Here is a 20,507-nt window from a genome sequence, read left to right as displayed (position 1 = left end):
AACCTCCGGATGATGCTTAGTCCAGAAGCTCGCTTCCGACCACTTCAAGAGGAACTAGCTGGATGGTTCAGGAGGGAAGTCCTCCATCCTAAAGGAGAACACCATTACGAGGACGTAGAACTTTATATGCATTAAATTATGTATGGAAACTTGTTCAAAATTGTATATGGTCATCCGATGATATTGAATATATATTGTATATTCCTCTTGAATTCTTTTTGGTTCTAATTTCAAATTTGTTTGAAATTGTACATTCATATGCATGTATGTAGTACCGTAGAATATGTGAAACTCCTTCAAAATTAAAATAAAGCACAAAAGAAATAAAACAATACAAATTAAACAGAAAACAGGTTTAGGGGGGGGGGGCTAAAACCCTAAACCTGCGGCGGCCTTTAGTCGCGGTTGGCCAGAAGAACCGCGACTAAAGGTCCTCCGCCCCGACGGCCGCCTGGCGCCCACGTGGACGGGCCTTTAGTCGCGGTTCTTAAGCAACCGCGACTAAAAGGTGGGGCCTTTAGTCGCGCCCGTTCGGTCGCGGTTGCGCAACCGCGACTAATGGCAGTTGCGAACCGCGACCAAAGGCCCTTTTTCCACCAGTGCATAACAGTTTTTTCATGCCATCATATGATTGTATTTGGCGCAATAAATGATACCCATGTGTTTGTTAGAGTGCGGAGATCACATGCTGCAGCAGATAGGGTAGAAAGCACTGCACAAGCCATAATATGCTTGCGGTTGTTGATTTCAACCTAAAGTTCACGTATGTGTTAGCTAGATGGGAAGGATCAGCCCGTGATGCTAACATTCATGCTTACAACATGTCTTGACCTGATGGGATAAATATCCCCGATGGCAAGTTCTACATAGATGATACTGGATATGCATGTCGGCCTAGTATTCTTCCATCCTTTAGGAAAATCAAATACCATCTGAACGAGTAACTTTCTAGGACGAACTCCCGTTTATTTTAAGTAGGTAGGACTGGTATGATGTTAATTTGGTATTGTCCACGTACTCCATTGTGTGGTAAGGTCACAAAAATACGCATACAGCTAAACCATGCAAAGAACATGTTTTATAATATATATTTACTCACCCAGGCTGAGCTAGAAGATGAATAGTGCTCCACACACACTTGTATATTTCTCAGAGAGGATTACAGATACATATATAGCCGGCTCCCTCTACTCTCCCGCAGTCATAGGCACGCAGGCCTTGTGCGCGGAGTGGGAGGTTGAGATCCAAAAGACTAGGGATTAGCTACAACAGATTACAACGGTACAATCGGTTAACAGGCTGGGCCAAGGCACAGATGCAAATAGTTCTAAATAGACGTAGGTAACCAAACATGCCCTATAGATTAGCTCAAGACGAGAATAACCATGCATGCATGGATTAAGGAAGGTGTGCGGTTAGGCATTTATTCGGTTAAACCGGATATACTGCAGGCTGATCTCGCACCTTTCTGCCAACTCATGAACGCACTCAAGTCTTCCATATACCAATCCAAATGGCGACTTGGCACTTGCGCAGAGTTTGATACTACTACTACGATTAGTAATAGACTGCTTATGGTTGATTTGCTATATATAGTCATTAGATTTGTGTAGCCATCAGGTTGGGTGTGAATACCGAGGGCTTTGTGCGCACCTTTCGAACATTTTGGGCGGCGGCGACGCAGTCATGTCATGCATGCAGTGCAGAGCCAACCGGTCATCTCGCTGACCAACAACTCTGGGAATCCAATGAAAACCATGACACTGGCTTGATGCCTTTCTTCACTGTCGATTTTAAGTTTTGTACCCTTGTAGCGTCTCATCTAAGCTGTCTGTTGGAATTTTGATGTCGATTTAATTGTTTAGGCAGAAGCACTGCCAGTTTGAGCGTGCAATTCAACTTCACTGAGTTGTTTGTGCTCAAAAGTATACCATAGGGTTTGTCAAATTCAGAATGCTGACCATCTCGACCGCTCTATTCGTTTTTTGTTTGGGCTTGCAATTGTTATGCCCAACTCGATCTTTGCATGTATGCACGACCGGTAGTCATGTACACCTTTGTACGCCCACCAGTTAGGCCCCGTTTTTAGCAGAGGATTTTGACAGGATATTCATATAAATGGAATCTCATTGTTTTTTTCCTACTATGGCACCCTTCGGATCGTAGAATTGGCCTTAAAAAAATTGGATCGAATCCCGTCCTCCCCAAGAAGTGTGACTAGGGTTTCCTCTCCTCCTGTCAGCGTTGCAGCTCGTCCGCTCCGCCTCCGATTGCCTTTGGGCTGTGGAGGTGCACACACTACCGGAATAATGTTATAGGCCTACGGCCTTATCTATGCCGACGGCTGCCGTAGGCATAGATGGAGCTATGCCGACGGCCTGGGGAATACCGTCGGCGCAGAAAATCTGTCGGCATAGCTCCATTTATGCCTACGGCAGCCGTAGGCATAGTAAGGCCGTCGGCATATATCGATCTATGTCTACGACAGCCGTAGGCATAGTTAGGCCGTCGGCATAGAGGTGGCCCTCGTGGCCCAGGGACAAACGGTGGGCTGACACCGTCAAATCTATGCCGACGGCCCGGACGGCGGCCGTCGGCATAAATATCATCTGTTTTTTTTATTAGGAGCTGCCACGTGGCAGAGCTATGCCGACGGCAAAGCCGTAGGCATAGTTTTCCATCTATGCCTACGGCATAGCCTCGCCACGTGGCGCCTCCTGGTAGCCCCTAGCCAAGAACTATGCCTACGGCTATGCCGTAGGCATAGATATCATTTGTTTTTTTAAATTATTTTTATGTTTTTAAAAGTTAAAATTTGAATAATTTAAATCTAACTTATCTAAACTTAAACATACACAAATTATACATCGACTTGGGGTAGAATTTTCCATATATTATGAATATACAGTTTTTTTTGTTTTTGAGTATGTTAGAAATGTGACCTCATGTACTTTTTCATATAGGTCCTTATAGTTTGTTAAAATCATAAGTAATTGATACTTGGATCGATTTTGACAAATTTTATATGGTTTTTTATCAGAATCTTGAAAGGATTATGTTGCTATACTATTTTTCAAATTTGAACAAACTTAAATCATGTTTGCTTAAAATTTACAGAAAACACCCTTTTGTTTTGAATTTTTTGTATATTTTTCATACCTTGGCCAATCAAGACAAATTTTATATCTACATCCATCAGATTGTTTCAAGGATTGTGGTGGCAGGCGCAAACACCCGGCAACCGGCTCCGGAGTGTGACTCCTTCATGGATGGCGATGCCGTCGACACTTGGAGGGGGAAAACGGCCACGTTGGGTCGAGACGGAGGGAATCTTATGGTGGGTTTGGCCCAAACCTTGTTCTCAAGTGTTCCTATGGGCTGACCTATCATAACCAGGTGAAAATGTCTGTTGGTCAAATCCCGTATGACAAAAGTCAAAGGCGTAGATCTCCAGGTCAATTGGTCCAGGGTTAGGCCGGTTGGGGGCCTTCGGGGGGTAGCAATGCCACCAGAGCATTGCGCCGGGTCCTCATACATGTCTTAAGGTGTGGTGGCATGTCTAAAGAGGCAATACGCGGCTCCGGTGTGAGCCCCCCCCCACGGACGGCAATGAAATCGAAGTAATCCCTCGACGGTTTTGGCGTTGCATGAATATTTCTGAACACTCGGAGCATGATAAATTCATGAAATTTTTACACAGTGCAGACACATGTGATATAATAGGCATTGCAATTTCTTATATTTTTTAAAGATGCAAGAGTATGTGAAAAAAAACCCACTACGGATTGTTCTTCGCGTGTCTACGAGTGTGGCCAGGGGCCTTCGGGGGCTAGCTATGCCACCAAATCTTGCATTGGGTCATCTTACATGTCTGTAAGTGTGGTGTCAGGTGCAAACACCTGTCATGTGGCTCCGGAAATGTGACCCACTTCACGGAAGGCGCTGCCGCCGGCACTTGGAGGGAGGAAACGGTCGCGTCAGGTCGACACGAGGGGGATCCGGTGGTGGGTTGGGCCCAGTCGGGGGCCTTCGGGGGTAGCAATGCCACCAAAACTTGCATTGTGTCTTAATATATGTATACAAGTGTGATTAAGTGTTGAAATAGCCAACGGAGCAACGGGCAGCACACTTCCTTCACAAAACCGGACACGTTCTCTCTCGATAATCAGATACTACCTTGGAGATGGCATAGTTTACAAGTGGCCTCCTGTGAGGCTTCTACAAGACATGCTCAAACTTTTACCACACCCTACAAGGGCCATATGACTACACCATGCCAGGTCTCGAGGATTTTTGGCATCGTATGATTTCCCATGGATTTTAACGGCTAGATCTGGCATGCCCCGAGTTACATTCACCCTGCGGTGGTGGGTCCTCCCCCTCCTTTGGTTGCACTAGGCCTACACATACCGCAAAGACATCATATGTGATTTAACAAACCACTTCTGGACATCATTTCAGGTGGTCGCCAAGCAGATCTGCAATTTCTCGCATTGAAACCCTACGGATGCAATAAATGTCTCAAATATTGCAGGTGGCCCAGAAAAATGCCATGTCCTGGCACGTGTCATGCAATGGCCCCCTTTGAGAGCACGAGAAGTTTCAAGGTCAACGAAGCAACTGGCATCACACCTCCTTCACAAACTAAACACGTTCTCTCTCGATAGCCAGATACTACCTCGGAGATGGAGCAGTTTACAAGCGACCTCCGGACAGGCTTCTGCGAAACAGGCTCAAACTCACTCCACAAGGGCCATATGACGACACCGTGCCAGGTCCCGAGGATTTCCAGCATCGTATGATTTTTGTTTGATTTTCACGGTTGGATCCGGCACGCCGTCGATGTACATTTGCGTCCCGGTGGTGGGGCATGCCCCTCCTTGGGTTGCACTAGTCCTACACATACCGCAAAGACATCATATATGATTTGATGAACCACTTCTGGACATCATTTCAGGTGGCCGCCGTGCAGATCGGCAATTTCCCACATTGAAACCCTACGGATGCAGTAAATGTCTCAAATATTGCAAGTGGGCCCGAAAAATGCCATGTACTGTCACGTGTCATGCAATGGCCCCCTTTGAGAGCACGAGAAGTTTTGAGGTCAACAGAGCAACGGGCAACACACTTCCAACCGAGCACGTTCTCTCTGAGATGGTGCAGTTTACAAGCGACCTCAGGTTAGGTTTCTGCGAAATGCGCTAAAACTTTCACCACACCCTACAAGGGCCATATGACGACACCGTGCCAGGTCCCGAGGATTTCCGGCATCGTATGGTTTGCCGTGGATTTTAACGGCTAGATCCGGCATGCCGCCGACGTACATTCGCCCCCCCCGGTGGTGGGGCCTGCTCCTCCTTTGGTTGGACGGTACCTACACATTCTCCCCCGGTGGTGGGGCCTGTAGCTGCGCGACGCACGGGATGACGTCGGCGCAGACAGGGGCACCCCTGCCGCCCTCCGCCAAGATCCCCTGCAGGCCAGCACCTCCGGCCCGCCCCCATGAGCAGCGGGCAGAGCCACCAGATCGGAACAACGGGTGCCCCAACCAGCCGAGACCCGTACCTGTATCAGCCATGAAGGAAGACGCCTCACCCGAGCCTGATGCAGACAAACCGCCGCCGGAGAGACTGTAGGCAAAATGAGTTTATCAATTTTTTAATTCTAAAAAAATCATTTTATTTTGGAAAAAACATGAAATTTGGCAGAATATTGGTTTGTGATTCGTAGAGGGTGTGGAAAAAGTTTGAAACGATTTCATAAAAAACTCTAATAAATCTAGCAAAACAAATACGTAAAGAAGCACACAAAAATGAAGACTTCCTATTGGGTGACCACCCGGTCACGCGCATCGGTGACGTGGATGGCTGGCCCCACGCTCCTCTGCACCTCCAAAAAGAAAAGAAGAAAAAGAAAACGCACGCACGCACGATACAAAATCAAATGAAATTTTGGGCCTTCCCGCGCCACCCAGCCCGCTTCCCTCCCACCCACCAAAATTAAAAAAAAGGAAAAGAAGCGAGAGAGAGCCCACCCAAGACCCAACAGAGCCGCACCACTCCCCACCTCGACCTCTCTCTCTCCCCGCGACCCTTCTCCGCCGCCGCCACCCACGCCGGTGATTCCGGCAGCTTTCGGCGATTCCGGCTGCTGCCGACGACGCCAAGCACACTCGCATGATCGCCTCCGTCCGCTCCGTCTTCCCTTCCGAGCAGATTCATCGCTCGCGTCCTCTACCGGTCACCCGCGACCGTCCCCTAAGCTAGGGTTTCGGCCACCGCGTCGCCGGCGTGGCTCCGGCGGCTCAGGTACATCTCTCCGTCGAGATCCCTCGCAACCCACCCTCTCTTACTCACCTGTATCCTCTCCCTCCCAGATCGAGCACGCCAATGTCGCCGTCGTTTCGCTTGCGCTGGAACAACAAAGGGAAGGCCATGGACGACGCCGCTCCAGCCCTTCTCCGACGCCATCAAGGTCAGCCCCTCCCTCTCCTATTCGATCTGTTCCCCTACCCTTCCCTGATGTGCCTACCTTCCTCACCCACACGCAGCAGTAGCAGCAACTCGATGCAGGGACAAGGGAGAGGAGGAGTCCTGCTTCCCCGGCGTGCATCCTCTCTCTCGGAACGACACCCAACCTCAAGCGAGAGGTTTTCCTTCCCCTCCATGACTCCCTTGTCCTCCTCAATTTCCTAGGCTTGCTCTCAATTTGCTGCTGCTCTGCTCAGCTCTGCATTTTTTACTTATACACATGCTTGACTGAATTTTGAATGGGTGCTACTGCTGTCACACTCCACTGCTGGGTCCTCCTAGGCTTGGTGCAGATTTTAGATGCAGATTGCTAGGTGCAGATTTTAAATGTTCTTGTCACCACTGCTGCTAGTCACTGCTTGTCTTCTTGTGTTAATTTATATGTCATTGTGACGAGTTGAGATGTTCTGGTAACTTTGATGTCTACCTAGTCGACTTATTAGATATGACGGAAGATGCAAGTGGAGATTTGCATCAAAAATTGCTTGTGAAGATATGATTGCTGATTTCAAAAGTAGGAAGAATAGAAGAGCATATCTCTAGTTGGCAGTAGTGCTAGTTGGTTATGTTTAGTTGTCTTTTGGTCATTTGGTGTGGTCTGTTCTTTTGGAACACCAAAATTTACCTATCCACAATGCTCAGGTATGTGTGAACCTGCTGTATTGTGTTATTTATGATGATATGGTTGCCTAATTGTCCTTGGCTCCTTGCATATGTTCTACGTACAACTTAGCGGAGTTTTTAATGCATATTGTGTGTTCTTATATAAAGTCGGCCCCCTCTTGAGATTTGGTCACGCTCCGCCACTGCTCCTAGCTAGCTAGCTCTCAGTTTGGATTGCCCTTGTTGGTTGCTGCAACCAGGCTAGGCGTATCTTGCATAATATCGATCGATTGAAACTTCTTTGCATATATTGCAAATTTGCATGACTAGTGAACTAGCCATGTACGTATTTTTTTTATAGCACTGAAGTTTGTGTTTGTGCTAAATGGAACACCTGATGCACTTGTCTTGGTACTGCTTTTGTTGCTGTGACGGTGTGATGTTCAAACAGTTAATGCCACTCATCCATTGATGAACTAGAGTCCATCTCCAGTTTGAATTGACTCTGCTTTTAAGTATATTTTGCTTGCTACCCCAAAAATGTAGTAGAATTTAGCTTATGAATTGGTCTGGTTGGATTTCTCAAGTTATCTCAAGATGCTACAAAATAAATGGCTGTTGTCTCTGCCTTTGATGTTTGATTTGATTTGATTCAGTTTCCTCACGCCTCTCTGTTTGCTCTGTTCGTGCTGCTGCCGGAACCATTCATGATTAATTCTATCATGTGCAAAATGTAGTGCTAGTTCTGTAGTTCGTCATATGTATATATGTGCTCTACAGTTTTAATTCTTCTTCTTGTGTTGCTGCACTTGGTCTAGAGATACAACAACATTAGTTAGGTCCGGATGGATCAACACATACAACTAGCAGTGCTAGTAACAAAAAAAAATAACCTTGTGATTGATTCTGTTGAGGCTAGCATTCTTTGTTTGTTTTGGAGCACAACCATGTACTGTACGTACTAAGCTAGCTCACGCACACGCATAGCTAGCTCGATTGATTTATGTAGATACTAGCACTAGCACGCCTGTGTCTCCTATACTAGCTTGTTTAATTTCTGTACTAGCTCAACAACACTAGCTCTGACTTGTTCGTTTGATTCGGAGCAGCAGGCATCCTCCGTGGATGATGACGACAACCAGGGCGTCCACCGCCACGACGACACCCCGCACATGGTCCAACTCGGCTACAACCTCCTCTACCGCGCGACTGCGGCCGCGGTCGTGTTCGGCATCGACTACAACCTCCTCTCCAGTGAGTCAATCTCCTACCTCTAGCTCCCTCTCTTGTGCTGCTATAGCAGTACCTTGCTCTGTTTCATGCGCATGGGTGATTTTGTTTGTGCTTGTCGTGCTTGTGCCATGAGAAAGATCATTCCTATTTACAGTGATGATGATTCAGAGTAGCACACTTGTTAAATTCTGCTCTTGTACTACCTCATTTGTGGTTGTTGGTTACTGCAGCTAGGTTTTGTTAGCTGTTGGTGTTTAATCTAGCTAGCTAGTAGTGTTGGCAGCTAGCTAGTAGTGTTGGCAGCAAGCTACTCCTGTACTAGTAGTTCATCCATATGTGTAATTGATCCTTCCCAGTAATTGAATAATGTGAAGAAATCCTATTGTATCAGCTATGCAGTGCGAACATCAGATCATTTACAATGAAAATCTTTGTTTGCCTCCCGGTAGAAGTATTTCTTGTAACATTTTGGTGATTTACCTTTGGTAGATGCATTGTATATATATTACATATTCATCCTTATGTGTAGGATCTTTGGTTCATTATACTGACTGCATGCCACCTCTGTCATCGCTGCCCCATCTCCCGCACCATCGGCACCGCCCCTCCGCCTTCTCCTTTGATGCTGTAGTGGATTCTTAGAATGAAAATGTTGTGTACATCAAAAATATTTTATGGTCTGTGTTTGCAAAACCATGGTTGTTGAATCATGTCTTATAATTGTATTGGAAATTGCTAGCCTTTTTGGCTAGTATTTTTTTAGTGGATTCTTAGAATGAAAATGTTGTGTACATCAAAAATATTTTATGGCATGTGTTTGCAAATCCATGATTGTTGAATCATGTCTTATAATTGGATTGGAAATTGCTAGCCTTTTTGGCTAGTATTTTTTTTGGTTTTGGTTCGTAAGTATGCCTACGGTTAAATCGTCGGCATAGATATGCACAGGGCTACCCAGGGCCTGCCACGTGGTAGGGATATGCCTACAGCAAAGCCGTCGGCATAGGTGAAAATCTATGCCAACGGCTTTGCCGTAGGCATACCCTCCTGCCAGGAGTCACCGCAGGCTGCCACATGGCAGAGATATGCCGACGGTAAAGCCGTCGGCATAGATTTTCACCTATGCCGACGGCTTTGCCGTAGGCATACCTCTGCCACGCGGCGGCCCGTGATTCGTTAGCGCTTTTGACGGCGCCGTCCGTTGCCGTCATGTGAAAATCACTGCCGACGGCTAAACTATGCCGACGGCTAGACGAAAGCCGTCGGCATAGGCCCCTATGCCGACGGCTAAACTATGTCGACGGTCTGACAAGACTACGCTGACGTGATCTACGCTGACGGGGCTATGCCGACGGCAGCCATAGGCATAGATGTATGCCGACGGGAAATGGCCTATGCCGACGGCCCTGGGCCGTCGGCATAGGTGGCGAGTCCGGTAGTGACAGGACCCCGACACCTCGCAGGCGGGAGGGAGCCCGCTCTCATTTTTTTTTGGTTTAGCGTCTCGGCTGGGGTTGTGTGTCGGCAACGTTGTCCCTTAATGTCTCTCACGTCTGATCGCCATCACCATGGTTCGTGTACTGTTGTCAGAGGGCGTGTGTCAGTGTGTCTCCGTCTAATCTCGCTGAATTCGGTCGATGCTGGTGTTCGATGGATCTATTTTGATCTAGTCTTCATTCTTGTGTTTACATGTTTGATCCTTCCGATCTTCGCTTCTATTCATCGGCAATGGTTGTTGATTTGGTGCGCTGGTCATGTGGGGACTCAGCATGATGACTTCTTGACTATCTACTACAACAAGGTTTGTCCGGCTCCTGCGAGGGAGGGACGATGCGTGCGCCATGCCTTCAGCTCGCTCTAGTGCTTGTACTCACCACTAAGTGGTCTACGGACCTGGATGCAATTTTTGTTATTTCTGGTATCTTTGTACTACGATGGCAGCTGATTAATAGCTTGGAAGTTCCTATCGAAAAAAGGAATGGCCTTAAAAGTTCTCATAAGAATCCTTCCTTTCCTAGGGTTCTGGGCATTGACTCAAACATTATGTTTTCACTTCTTTTGAGAAATCCATGCAATATATGTCTTTATATTCCTTCTTTCTCTCTCCAGTGAAGAAATAGTTTTAAAAAATCATACTGTTTTAACAACGTACTTTTTCGAAAAGGAGGATAGCACCCCTAACGTCTGCATTGAATGATGCACACGATCATATATTATTGATTATCTAATGATGCCAGATGAAACCTAGCGCCAGTCGAACGAATCAACTTAGAAAAAGGAAATATGAACAACATGATCTCTACAAACTAAGGAACGATGTCCTGCATCTCGGCACTGTCGCACTTCTTTCGATCGTTGATGGATGTAAACTTGGACGTAAGCTAGAGAGAATCTGGCCATCGATGTAATCACCTCGCGGATTGCCACCGTTGGAGCCACCTCGAGGATCCGCCCACAACGTCTCTGCCTCTCTGGGGTTGCCACCCCAGAATTTCTCACCTTTGCCCCCATCGACGTGACCATGCCCCTCAAAGCCGTGCTGCCTGATCCAACACACGCCCGCACTGCAGCGTCGCCACCATGATCTGCATAAGCAAGGGATGTCAATGCCAATGAGTTCGCATACCTGGAGCACCCTCACGCCCTTGAAAAATCATAGGAATAGAAAAGTCATTGAAAAAAAATCATAGGAAATGAGATGACATGCTTTTAAGTTCCTTTAGGAAAAGAGATGATTTGGTTCATATGTTAGGAATTTTTTCATTAGGTTCAAGGTAATATTATTTCCTTTACAATGTGAAATAGGAGAGGAACCAATCCTACATAGCTACAAACCAAAGGGATCTACAGGAAATATTCCATGTAAAATCTTATCCTACAACCAAAGAGACCTTCCTATAGGAAAGGATTTATAAAACGTAACATCCAATTCATGTATTTTTCTTATATCCTGCGTTCCAAAGAGGTTACGGGTCACTAAACATGCATGCAAAGTGGCCGCTTTGTGTTGTTTGCTCCCGTGTCCAACCACTTGCGTGTCAGTAGTCACCGTGGACTAACTAAACAAATGGCGATGATTACACGGCCCGGTCGAGGAACGGCCAGTCAAAAAGCTCCACGGAGACCCGCGGCCGCAGCTAATCATTGAAATCTCTTGCCTAACTATCCGCACGACTGCGGCGATCGTCGCCTTAATCAAACACTACTGAGGGCATATGTAGCCACTATAAATACACACACACGCCATGTCTCCGTGCAGCCAACCAAGCAAACTACCATTGCACATTCTGCAACGGAGCTAAGCTAGGTAGACCAAGAGAGATTTGCGCGATGGGGAGTGGGAAGAAGAGGGCGGCGCTTGCGTCCCTGTTCGGGTTCAAGAACAAGAGGGAGGAGGAGGATGAGGCAACGGCGGCGGCAGCGCCGCAGCAGAGGTACCAGCATCACAGGGTGCGGCCGAGCGACGACGATGACTACGCCCGGCACTGGTACGCCGAACGCGACATCGACCGGAAGGCCTCCGAGTTCATCGACAAGGTCCACCGCCGGATGCTCGCCAATGAGCAGGACGGATAGTATAGCCACTGGCCCGGGTGGTCTACCTCGTCGATCTTTGCTGCTAGCTATATCGTGCATGCAGGCTATGTGCACATGCATCGTTGCGTGCGTGCGTGCGTGCGTGCGTGCGCGCACGCGTGTGTGTGTGTGTGTGATTAATTGCTTTGTTTTGATTGGGTATCTTGTTACTTTGTTGTTTCCATGTGGCCGATCGAATATGTATGTGTAATTAGACCATGATGACGTGTGTTGCCATGTTCGATGGTAGGTATTTCGTAAATTTACATGTTCGTGAAATATGTAAAATAGTAAAAAAGTCAAGCAATATTTTTATCTTTAGTGAGGTAAATCTAACCAACCATTCCCTCTCTTACCATCACCGAATGTAATTTACAAATATGGGTGTATACTCTATCTAATGCACACCAGTCTCACACTCTCACGAATGTTCTTTCATCTAAACTACCCATTGAATAGAAAAATAAAATGAGGAGTAAAACATATCTATAAACAATACATACAATCATGATGATCTAAAGGTAAAGTAATTATTCATCACATAAAGAGATTCACTGCTAGGATTGCGTATGAATGATCATAATCATGTAAGAGAGCTCGTGTGGTCTAAACATCAAAACAATAGAGAGGTGATACTACATAGTTACTATTTTAACCTATTTTGGTGGTGTTGCAAATTTGGAGTAATTTTTTTTACATATAGGACATCTATTGGAGCACTATTATAACCTAAAAATGGTCCTGCCTTATTATTGGGCACCTATTGGAGATGCTCTAATCCAAAGGGTTGCCTTGTTGTCACCTTCCTTGGCAGCTGCGTTGGCTTAGCCAAGGGAGACCTCAGGCAACGCCGAGGAGGAGGGCTAGTGGTAGGGCCGGGGCCGTGGTGGCTAGGGTTTCAAGTGGGTTCAGAAGGGGGAGCGACTCTGAATGGCTCTATGTACAAAAAAAGTGACTGACATGATGTTTTTCCAGGCAATTTGCCAATAGAGGGTCCCGATAAATTGTGGGTTGTGTGAGATGTGTGGTCCTCTTCTAATAATGGTCTCTTTGATTCAAAGGAATTTTCACAATATTTTCAAAGGACTATAATTCCTAGAAAAAAATCTATGTTGGTCGTGTGATTTTTTTAGAATACAGTACAGACGCATGTGCTTAAAAATACGCACGTACACCCACCCCTATGAACACACACGCACACCCTACCCCTATGAGCACCTCCGAAAGACTGAGCCGGCATATCAACTTGAGATTGACGATGTCATCACATCCGCCTCATACTCGACGGTAACGTCTCCTCCCACTGAATACACATCACCAGAAATACTGAAATAAATTCAAGAAAATGCGAGCACCAGCACTTGAACCTTGGTGGATTGAGGATACCGCTATCCTCCTAACCATCTAACCACAAGTTGGTTCGCGTGATTCGTAGGGTTAAATCATATACGATTTTTTTTCATAAACCATTTTACTATAGTACTCCGGCCTATAGGAAAACTAGCATCCACTCAAACCTTATTTATTTATTTTCGGAAATGTTAAAAATCTGTGTCAGGCTTTTAGTGCTAAAAATCTGACCACCAGGTTTGCCTTGTGAAAACTAATAAAAAAATTCAAGTTTGTATATAAGGACATGCCATGTTCTACATTGGAAATTGCCATACAACGCAAAACATCAACAAAAAACTGCCATGCTGCAGCGCTTAGTTGCCATGAGTTTGGTCGGGATCCGGCATACCTCGGGGCATCAGATTTTAACCCTAAAAATCTGACGTCAGATATATATTGGATGTTTATTTTTCTAAGTGATGCGATCAGAGAAACTCAAATCATGTAGAATGTGAACTACGACATTTCAATCTTGTGTTCTTTTTCTAAAGAATTCACTTTTATAATCCCGCGAACAAAAGAGGCACTTAGCTAGTATTACTGGTATGTCGAGGTAATGAATAAATCTATTATATAATTAAGATAAGAGGCAAACAAGCCATCACGTTTGTCCACATAGATTTAATTATCTCGGCTGTAAATTTCAGATATTAACGGTTGAGATTTAAAAGATATACCGTTACACAGAAATATTATCACATATAAATAGTTTGGCACATCACGTGTCGCAGACAAATATTTCAACACGTCTATGTTTTTTTTTGCATGGTAATACGTGTGTGTTTCAGCTCATATATGCCTTTCTATCAAAACATAGGTCTGAGACAATTTGACATACATAAGGAATAGCAACTAGACGGCCAACTAGGGAATTCTCCGAAAAAACCCAGCTAACCAAGGAAGAGTCCGATCCAGAAAAAAGAATGAAGGAAAGAAGTGTCCAAGTAGAATACGTGTGTTGTAGTTCAGAAAAAAAAAGTGCCGACTCATAGATTTCTGCGATGAAATAACATTCCAGAGTCAAAAAGGCAAATAGTGTCCTTCTCTCGATCGGACATGTATTAGCCCGGCTGAAACCAGATCACGTGCGCGCCCCTTTGAAAAAGAAAAACAGATCAGGTACATACAAGCAAACGCGTATGCACTAATCAACCATGAGATATCTATAAGCTCTAGCCACCTCTCTCCTGAAAGGTATAGATGCATGTTAGTTAGTTATTAACCGTACAGTGATATGCATCTGACACATGAGCACATACAGGCAGAATCAATCGTCAGATTGAAACACATCGGTATCACTTTTTTTTTGCGAGAAAAAAACACATCAGTACCACTGACACACCAAACCCAAATCCAAATGACAGCATCTCAAAAAAGTACCAGCCCCAGCTGATCAAAACATCCCATACATGTCAACGCACAAGCTAAATGTGCTGTCGATTTAAGCTAAATTCAATCATTTGCATGTTCGATCACGGATTAATAAAGATTATAAGTCTCTGGCAAAAAAATAAAGTAATTAAAAATAAACACTATTAGTCAGAATTTTCAACGAGTAGTAAATACATATCTTAGTAGGCGATGAATAAACAAACTAGCAAATCATTTTTGCTTATATAAATTTCAGCGACGGAAAAACATGAAGTTTAGCCCATAAAGATGAATGTGAAATAAAGGTCTAAATAAACAACGAACATGATTACCATTTGATTAAATCTAAACTGATGCAAAACAACATGAGCATAAAAATTTTGAGAGAAAAAATATGTAGGTGTTGACTATTTAACGATCGACTTAACAATAGTTATCTACCCTGCACTACTTTTTTTTTGAGGGAATCTACCCTGCACTACTTACTCAGACTCGGTAAGAGCCAAGGCGACCAAGCGGCCAGTTGCCAACGAAGATCTTCATGCTTCTTCACGCATAAAGAGATGCACCCAAACTCTGCTTTGAAAAAATGGTGCACTTCCTATAAAGGCTATACGTGAGATTTGTAAAGTAGGTGCAAACATACAAACGTGTATTCCTGTATGTAATATGTCCCTACACCTTTGAATATTTTTGTTTTTTCTAAAATAAAATATCAGCCCAAACATACAGTCGTATTTTTTTTTCTTATAATGAGAATGAAAGATCATCAAAAAAATTGAATTTCGTCCCCAAAAAGGGGCCTCTTTGGATATGAATAATTAGAAAGTGTATCAATATGTAATTCACAAAACTGATGCCATTTACCATGACTTCCAATAGGATTTTATAATGAATAAATTTTGTAAGGAGTGACTTTAGACAATGCACATTAAATTATTACCTGAATTTTCGGTGGCCTGGAGAGAGAGAGAGAGAGAGAGAGAGAGAGAGAGAGAGAGAGAGAGAGAGAGAGAGAGAGAGAGAGAGAGAGAGAGAGAGAGAGAGAGAGAGAGAGAGAGAGAGCAATGCACATCTAAAAGGGAAATATATGACATTTTGGTTCATGATAGCGAAGGAATAGATTCCATACGAATTCGGTAAACCTAATCCTATGAATCAAATTTCTTTCATACAAAAAAAATCATTAGCATTCAAGTCCTCCAGAATTCCTATTTGAAACAACTGCTTTTTTTAAGTGTGTGCAGTGATTTATCTTTGGAAAAAACATTTGTGCATAAAAATAGAGTGATACTAATTGAGATCTTACAAGAATTGAAATAAGATGGACATACGACAGAGCATAAACAACACTCATAATCGGTTTGGCTTGGAGAATACAAAGTTATGCACACCAATGCTTGAGAAACTAAAGGAAAGAACAAAGCTAATAAAATTGTAAAACTCGATAGTTTGGCATGACAAGGCACTATTTTGTAGGATGGAAATATGGTGAAAATATTTAAATATATTTGAAAGATATGCAAGTGTTAAATATTAAATAGGTTTATGCAATAAATAAAATATCCACGAGGCCAATTTGTCAACACATTTTTATAGTTTTACTATAAGTTTGCCTATGAGTTTTTCAAGACGACCTTTCATAAATATAAATTTAAATATCGGATCTAGTCGCGCAAATGCGCGGGTCACACTTCTAGTTTATATAATAGTAATAGTATCCGGAAAAAACGACCAACGTGTATGGAGATGGATCATATTGTAGTAGTAGTATCCCAAAAAAACGACCAATGCGTAGTCGAATTTGCTATTTTGTACCCAGCTACCTTGGTTCAAGCTCCGACATGGTCACCCCATTCTTTGAAACATTTTCGCTACGACGAACACGTGAAGCGGTGACCGCGCCGCCAGTGGAGCCGGCGTAGAAGGCCGGCCTGGAGGGCGTCCGCCGCGACGTGGACTGGCTGCTTAGCATGAGCACGACCTCCGACGCGTCGGGCCTGAGCTCCGGCTTCTTCTGGACGCAGAGGAGGCCGATGTGCATGCAGCTGAGCATCTGGGCCCGAGGGTACCGCCATCTCCGCCGCCGTCCCGGCCCTCCACTTCTCCCACACCTCGACAAGCTGTTGGTGTGGTCCTGGCCGGGGCTGCTGTTCCTTCGGCCGGTGACGACCTCCAGCACGATGACGCCGAAGCTGTACATGTCCGACTTGACGGAGACGTGGCCGCAGTAGGCGTACTCCGGCGACATGTACCCGCTGCACGCCTCCCGCGCATGAGTACAAGCAAAAAACAGCTTGTTCAACAACAATGGAGATAGGTGGCCAGCGCTTCGAAAATGCATCGGAGCGGACGAGCTCGCCTGCTCTTGGAATCGATGGACGTACCTCCGCATCGTGATATGGGCCGCTGCAGGTACAGTCGGGTGTATAGATTATTTTGCCATGTCAGTTACGGCCGGACCCACGCCCATAGCGGACGGCCGTTCAGCGCAGGACCTGTACCAATACTCCAGGTAACGATTTCCAGGGAAACGGTACGGGTAACAACGTTTGCACGCGAGCACAAGGGGGTCCCACAGTGAACATTCGTTTTGTTAGCCAGCTCCGTCCACGGTCACATATCCCTGGTGACCGATTTCCCCAACTGAACAAAGAGAAGAACCCTAGTCTTTTATTCAAAAAAAAAAAAATCTAGTGCTGCGAAAATCAAACAGACACAACACATTACTACTCCCGGCTGAAACTTTCTGAACCGCCGTCAGTACATGAGTTTCTGAAGAAAAGCACCCGTCACCCTTCGAGGACGCGCACAAGTTAAGACTGATTGAAAGTTTGGAACAGAGATGAGCACCTTGCTAATCCATGTTCCAGGCAAACTGAAAACAGCGTAGTTGTGAATAAAACAACCTGCGCATCAATATATGTGGCAGAGTGATTTGTGTCCACTCATCCGTTTACCCATACATGAGTGCTTCTCTAAAACAATTTAAATGTGCAGACTCACCGAAAACTTCCCTTTAATCGGGTTCCATAGATACAACACAACCAAATACAGCAGCACGGTACTGTTACATACAAATACACGGTTGCTACACTAGACAACAATATTCGGCTATTGCATACACGGTTACTGAGCCCTCGCCCAACAGGAAAATTTTCAAGTTCATCCACACAAAACATCCAAACCGAAGGTGGAAAGCCTCGCCCAGGCAGAGATACAACTTTTCAGGTTGCTGCACATGTTTGAGCATTTGGATTCCTTCCTTGGTTTCAGAAGGAGGTCACCCCGAGGACAAACTATACTTCTATGTCTTGTTTGCCCGCATATACTGCAGAAGCGTGTACGTTTGCTTGTACCGCACTCAGTTGTGCCTGTCGCATCAGCCACACCATTGTGCTTCTTTGATTGCACCCAGAAATCATCATATGGAGGCGTATACCTCCTGTTTGTGGGAGGACCCGCCCTCCACTTACGATCTGGAGCTGATAATCCTTTCAAAATGCCCACTCGGCTTCCATCAGCATCACTCCCGTAACCACAGCCAGGTGCATGCCCGTTACTTGTTTCTGTACCCTTGCATTTGGCATCTCGAAGCTGGTCTTCTAACCGCATACCATCATGCACAGCGGCTATAGGCATCAGCTTCCGCATTGCTGCCTTAATGAGCTCTATTGCTGCCTTGCATGATGTTGTGTTTGGGTCCCCAAGTATTACAACCTCCATAACGTGTGTGTACAAATTCGAATACCGAAATTTGACAGAGTTAAGCAAAATCTTGTCCTTCTGCAGATTTGCCAAATGATCTGGCAGCACATCTATTGCATCCTTGGTTCATCTTTTTAGAATGTGCTTCTTTATTATCTTGGTGAAGCCCAGGAAATCGAGGTCATAGCAGCACAGATAATTGTCAGTTATTCATAATGTGTCATCTTATGACAAAAAAACGCAGCTGATTCTACAGGCATATTACATTACCAGCATGGCAGTAGAGCACACAAGCATGCTCGAAATTACCACTCGCATGTAATCTCTGCTCCATTTTCAAGTACCTCCACTCCATAGACAACTTTGCACCATTTGTCATGATTCCCTGGGTAGTACCAGTGTGCCAAAAGTATAATTCAAAATATAACCATGAAGTGCAGTTCATCAAGCTATAATCTAATTGTTTCAGCAGGTGGCATGGTGTTACCCTATAATCTAATTCTGAGTTTGCCTCACCAAGCAGCCACAGACAATTTCCTGCATACACTTCGTTCGATCGACGTTCTGCCGGCTCTTCACATACCTCACACAAAAGCGAATTTCCTAGAAGTACAGGTTGTAATAACCATATGCTTCTCCTAGTGAGTCGAACGAACTACCAACTATCAAAACAAGTACTATATCTGTTCTTTCTTCAGAAAATTCCCTGAAGTTCTTCCGCACACCCTGTCGTCGCACCGCGGCCGCTCCAGGGGTGCTCTACCAACCGGTATCCTGCAACATCCAATTACAAATTCAGCAACCACACCATGGACAGACTTGCCACAGCACTAAAAGGCCAACACACAATAATTAAACGACCGAGTAGCAGCTAAATCGTTGAACGTCTTTTGTCCAGCCAGGCGTTTGTGGAAGTCCACCGCAAAGGCAGTCTCGCAAGTACCATTGTCGTTCAGGTCGATAGGCCTCACGGCTACCGCGGGCGCTCACATCCCTGTCATCGGTGCAACCACCGGCTTAATCCGACAGATCCACCGGAGTCAGCAGTGGAAATCTGCGCAAGAATCAGAAGCACATCTAACATCCAACCTAGAAGATAGTCAGATCCAAATCAATCTGGCCAAGAAACTTACCTATGGACTAGATCTGAAAGGAACTCGAATTCATCTGTGTTCTCAAAATCGCTTCATAGCAGTGCTCCGCCGCCGCCGCGGAAAGGTATTCGAGGTTAATTACGTGATCTGCTCTTCGCCTCGAACGCATGGCCTCACTTCAAAACTTTTCCCCATAACTGCGAGCGATTACTCGCCGTGAAAGTAGACGGTCCCGGGGCGACCGCACAACCTTGTACCACTAGCACACCTCCGTTAACCCATGCCCCGCCCAGCCGCCGTCAGTTGTCTCTACAGCTCATACTGGGTTCGGAATTCCCTTCAGGCTGCCGGTATTGTCAGTGACACACATCCCACGACCTGTACTGCCCGTTCAGATAACAGGAGCGCGCGAGCCCGTGTGCTCTATCGCCGTTCTCGCTAGCGCTTGCATTACTGCGTTCAGAAAAAAGAAACTGGACCATAGTGGTTAGCAGAGTGGGACACGTCTTCTTACATATATGACCAAGAAATAACAGAAGTTTCCTGTTGAAAAAGGGAATTTGAATGGACGAGGGTGATCACTGATTAGCCAACTGTATTCGTCTGACCGTGTCTTGCAGTCGCACGGTTTACGGAAGTCGAAGCCCCAGATGAAAAAGCGGCCAGAACGTGCGTGTTCGTCTGCAAACAAATAAATGGCTAGCTCACAAAGAGTCACAATGCCAAAAACAAAAGATTCAAAAGCCACAACCGGCTTATTATTTTTTATATAAATGTGGCCGTATGCATCTTTTTGATGCAGAGGCCGGGGAGTCCCTTTTAAAAAAAAAGGTACGTGTTCGTCTAAACCACATCATCGAGCTTTAGTTTTTTGAAAAAGATTGCTATTCATTACGCATAACTTTTACGAAAACTTTACGTACTGTTTAATTTTTCTTCTGTGGTTGTATTTGGTTTTTGCTCGATTTTGCTTCAAAAATCAAGAGATGTCAATTTTTTA

The 20,507-nt window shown here is 45.2% G+C and overlaps 1 protein-coding gene and 2 long non-coding RNA genes across 4 annotated transcripts; 2 read left to right on the top strand and 1 right to left on the bottom strand.

Moving 5' to 3' along the window:
• Nucleotides 1-6,025: 6,025 nt before the first annotated feature.
• On the top strand, nt 6,026-9,126 carry LOC123117402 (uncharacterized). 2 transcript variants are annotated; one of them, XR_006457360.1, is made up of 5 exons: nt 6,026-6,308; nt 6,377-6,474; nt 6,554-6,649; nt 8,243-8,387; nt 8,896-9,126. It is a non-coding gene; the product is annotated as an uncharacterized lncRNA (long non-coding RNA). The 2 variants fall into 2 exon arrangements; XR_006457359.1 differs by having other exon boundaries at nt 6,551-6,649.
• A 2,570-nt stretch (nt 9,127-11,696) lies between these two features.
• LOC123117401 (uncharacterized) lies at nt 11,697-11,942 on the top strand. The gene has a single exon (XM_044538168.1). The coding sequence runs from the start codon at nt 11,697-11,699 to the stop codon at nt 11,940-11,942; it is 246 nt and encodes an 81-aa protein (XP_044394103.1).
• A 6,053-nt stretch (nt 11,943-17,995) lies between these two features.
• LOC123117399 (uncharacterized) lies at nt 17,996-19,802 on the bottom strand. The gene is made up of 3 exons (XR_006457358.1): nt 19,547-19,802; nt 19,275-19,467; nt 17,996-19,187 (listed from the first exon to the last, which is right to left on the bottom strand). It is a non-coding gene; the product is annotated as an uncharacterized lncRNA (long non-coding RNA).
• Between the last annotated feature and the right edge of the window lie 705 nt (nt 19,803-20,507).

The sequence above is a fragment of the Triticum aestivum genome, chromosome 5B, assembly GCF_018294505.1.
Source record: "Triticum aestivum cultivar Chinese Spring chromosome 5B, IWGSC CS RefSeq v2.1, whole genome shotgun sequence".
Classification (NCBI taxonomy): Eukaryota; Viridiplantae; Streptophyta; class Magnoliopsida; order Poales; family Poaceae; genus Triticum; species Triticum aestivum.
This window is presented reverse-complemented; position numbering and strand designations above follow the sequence as displayed.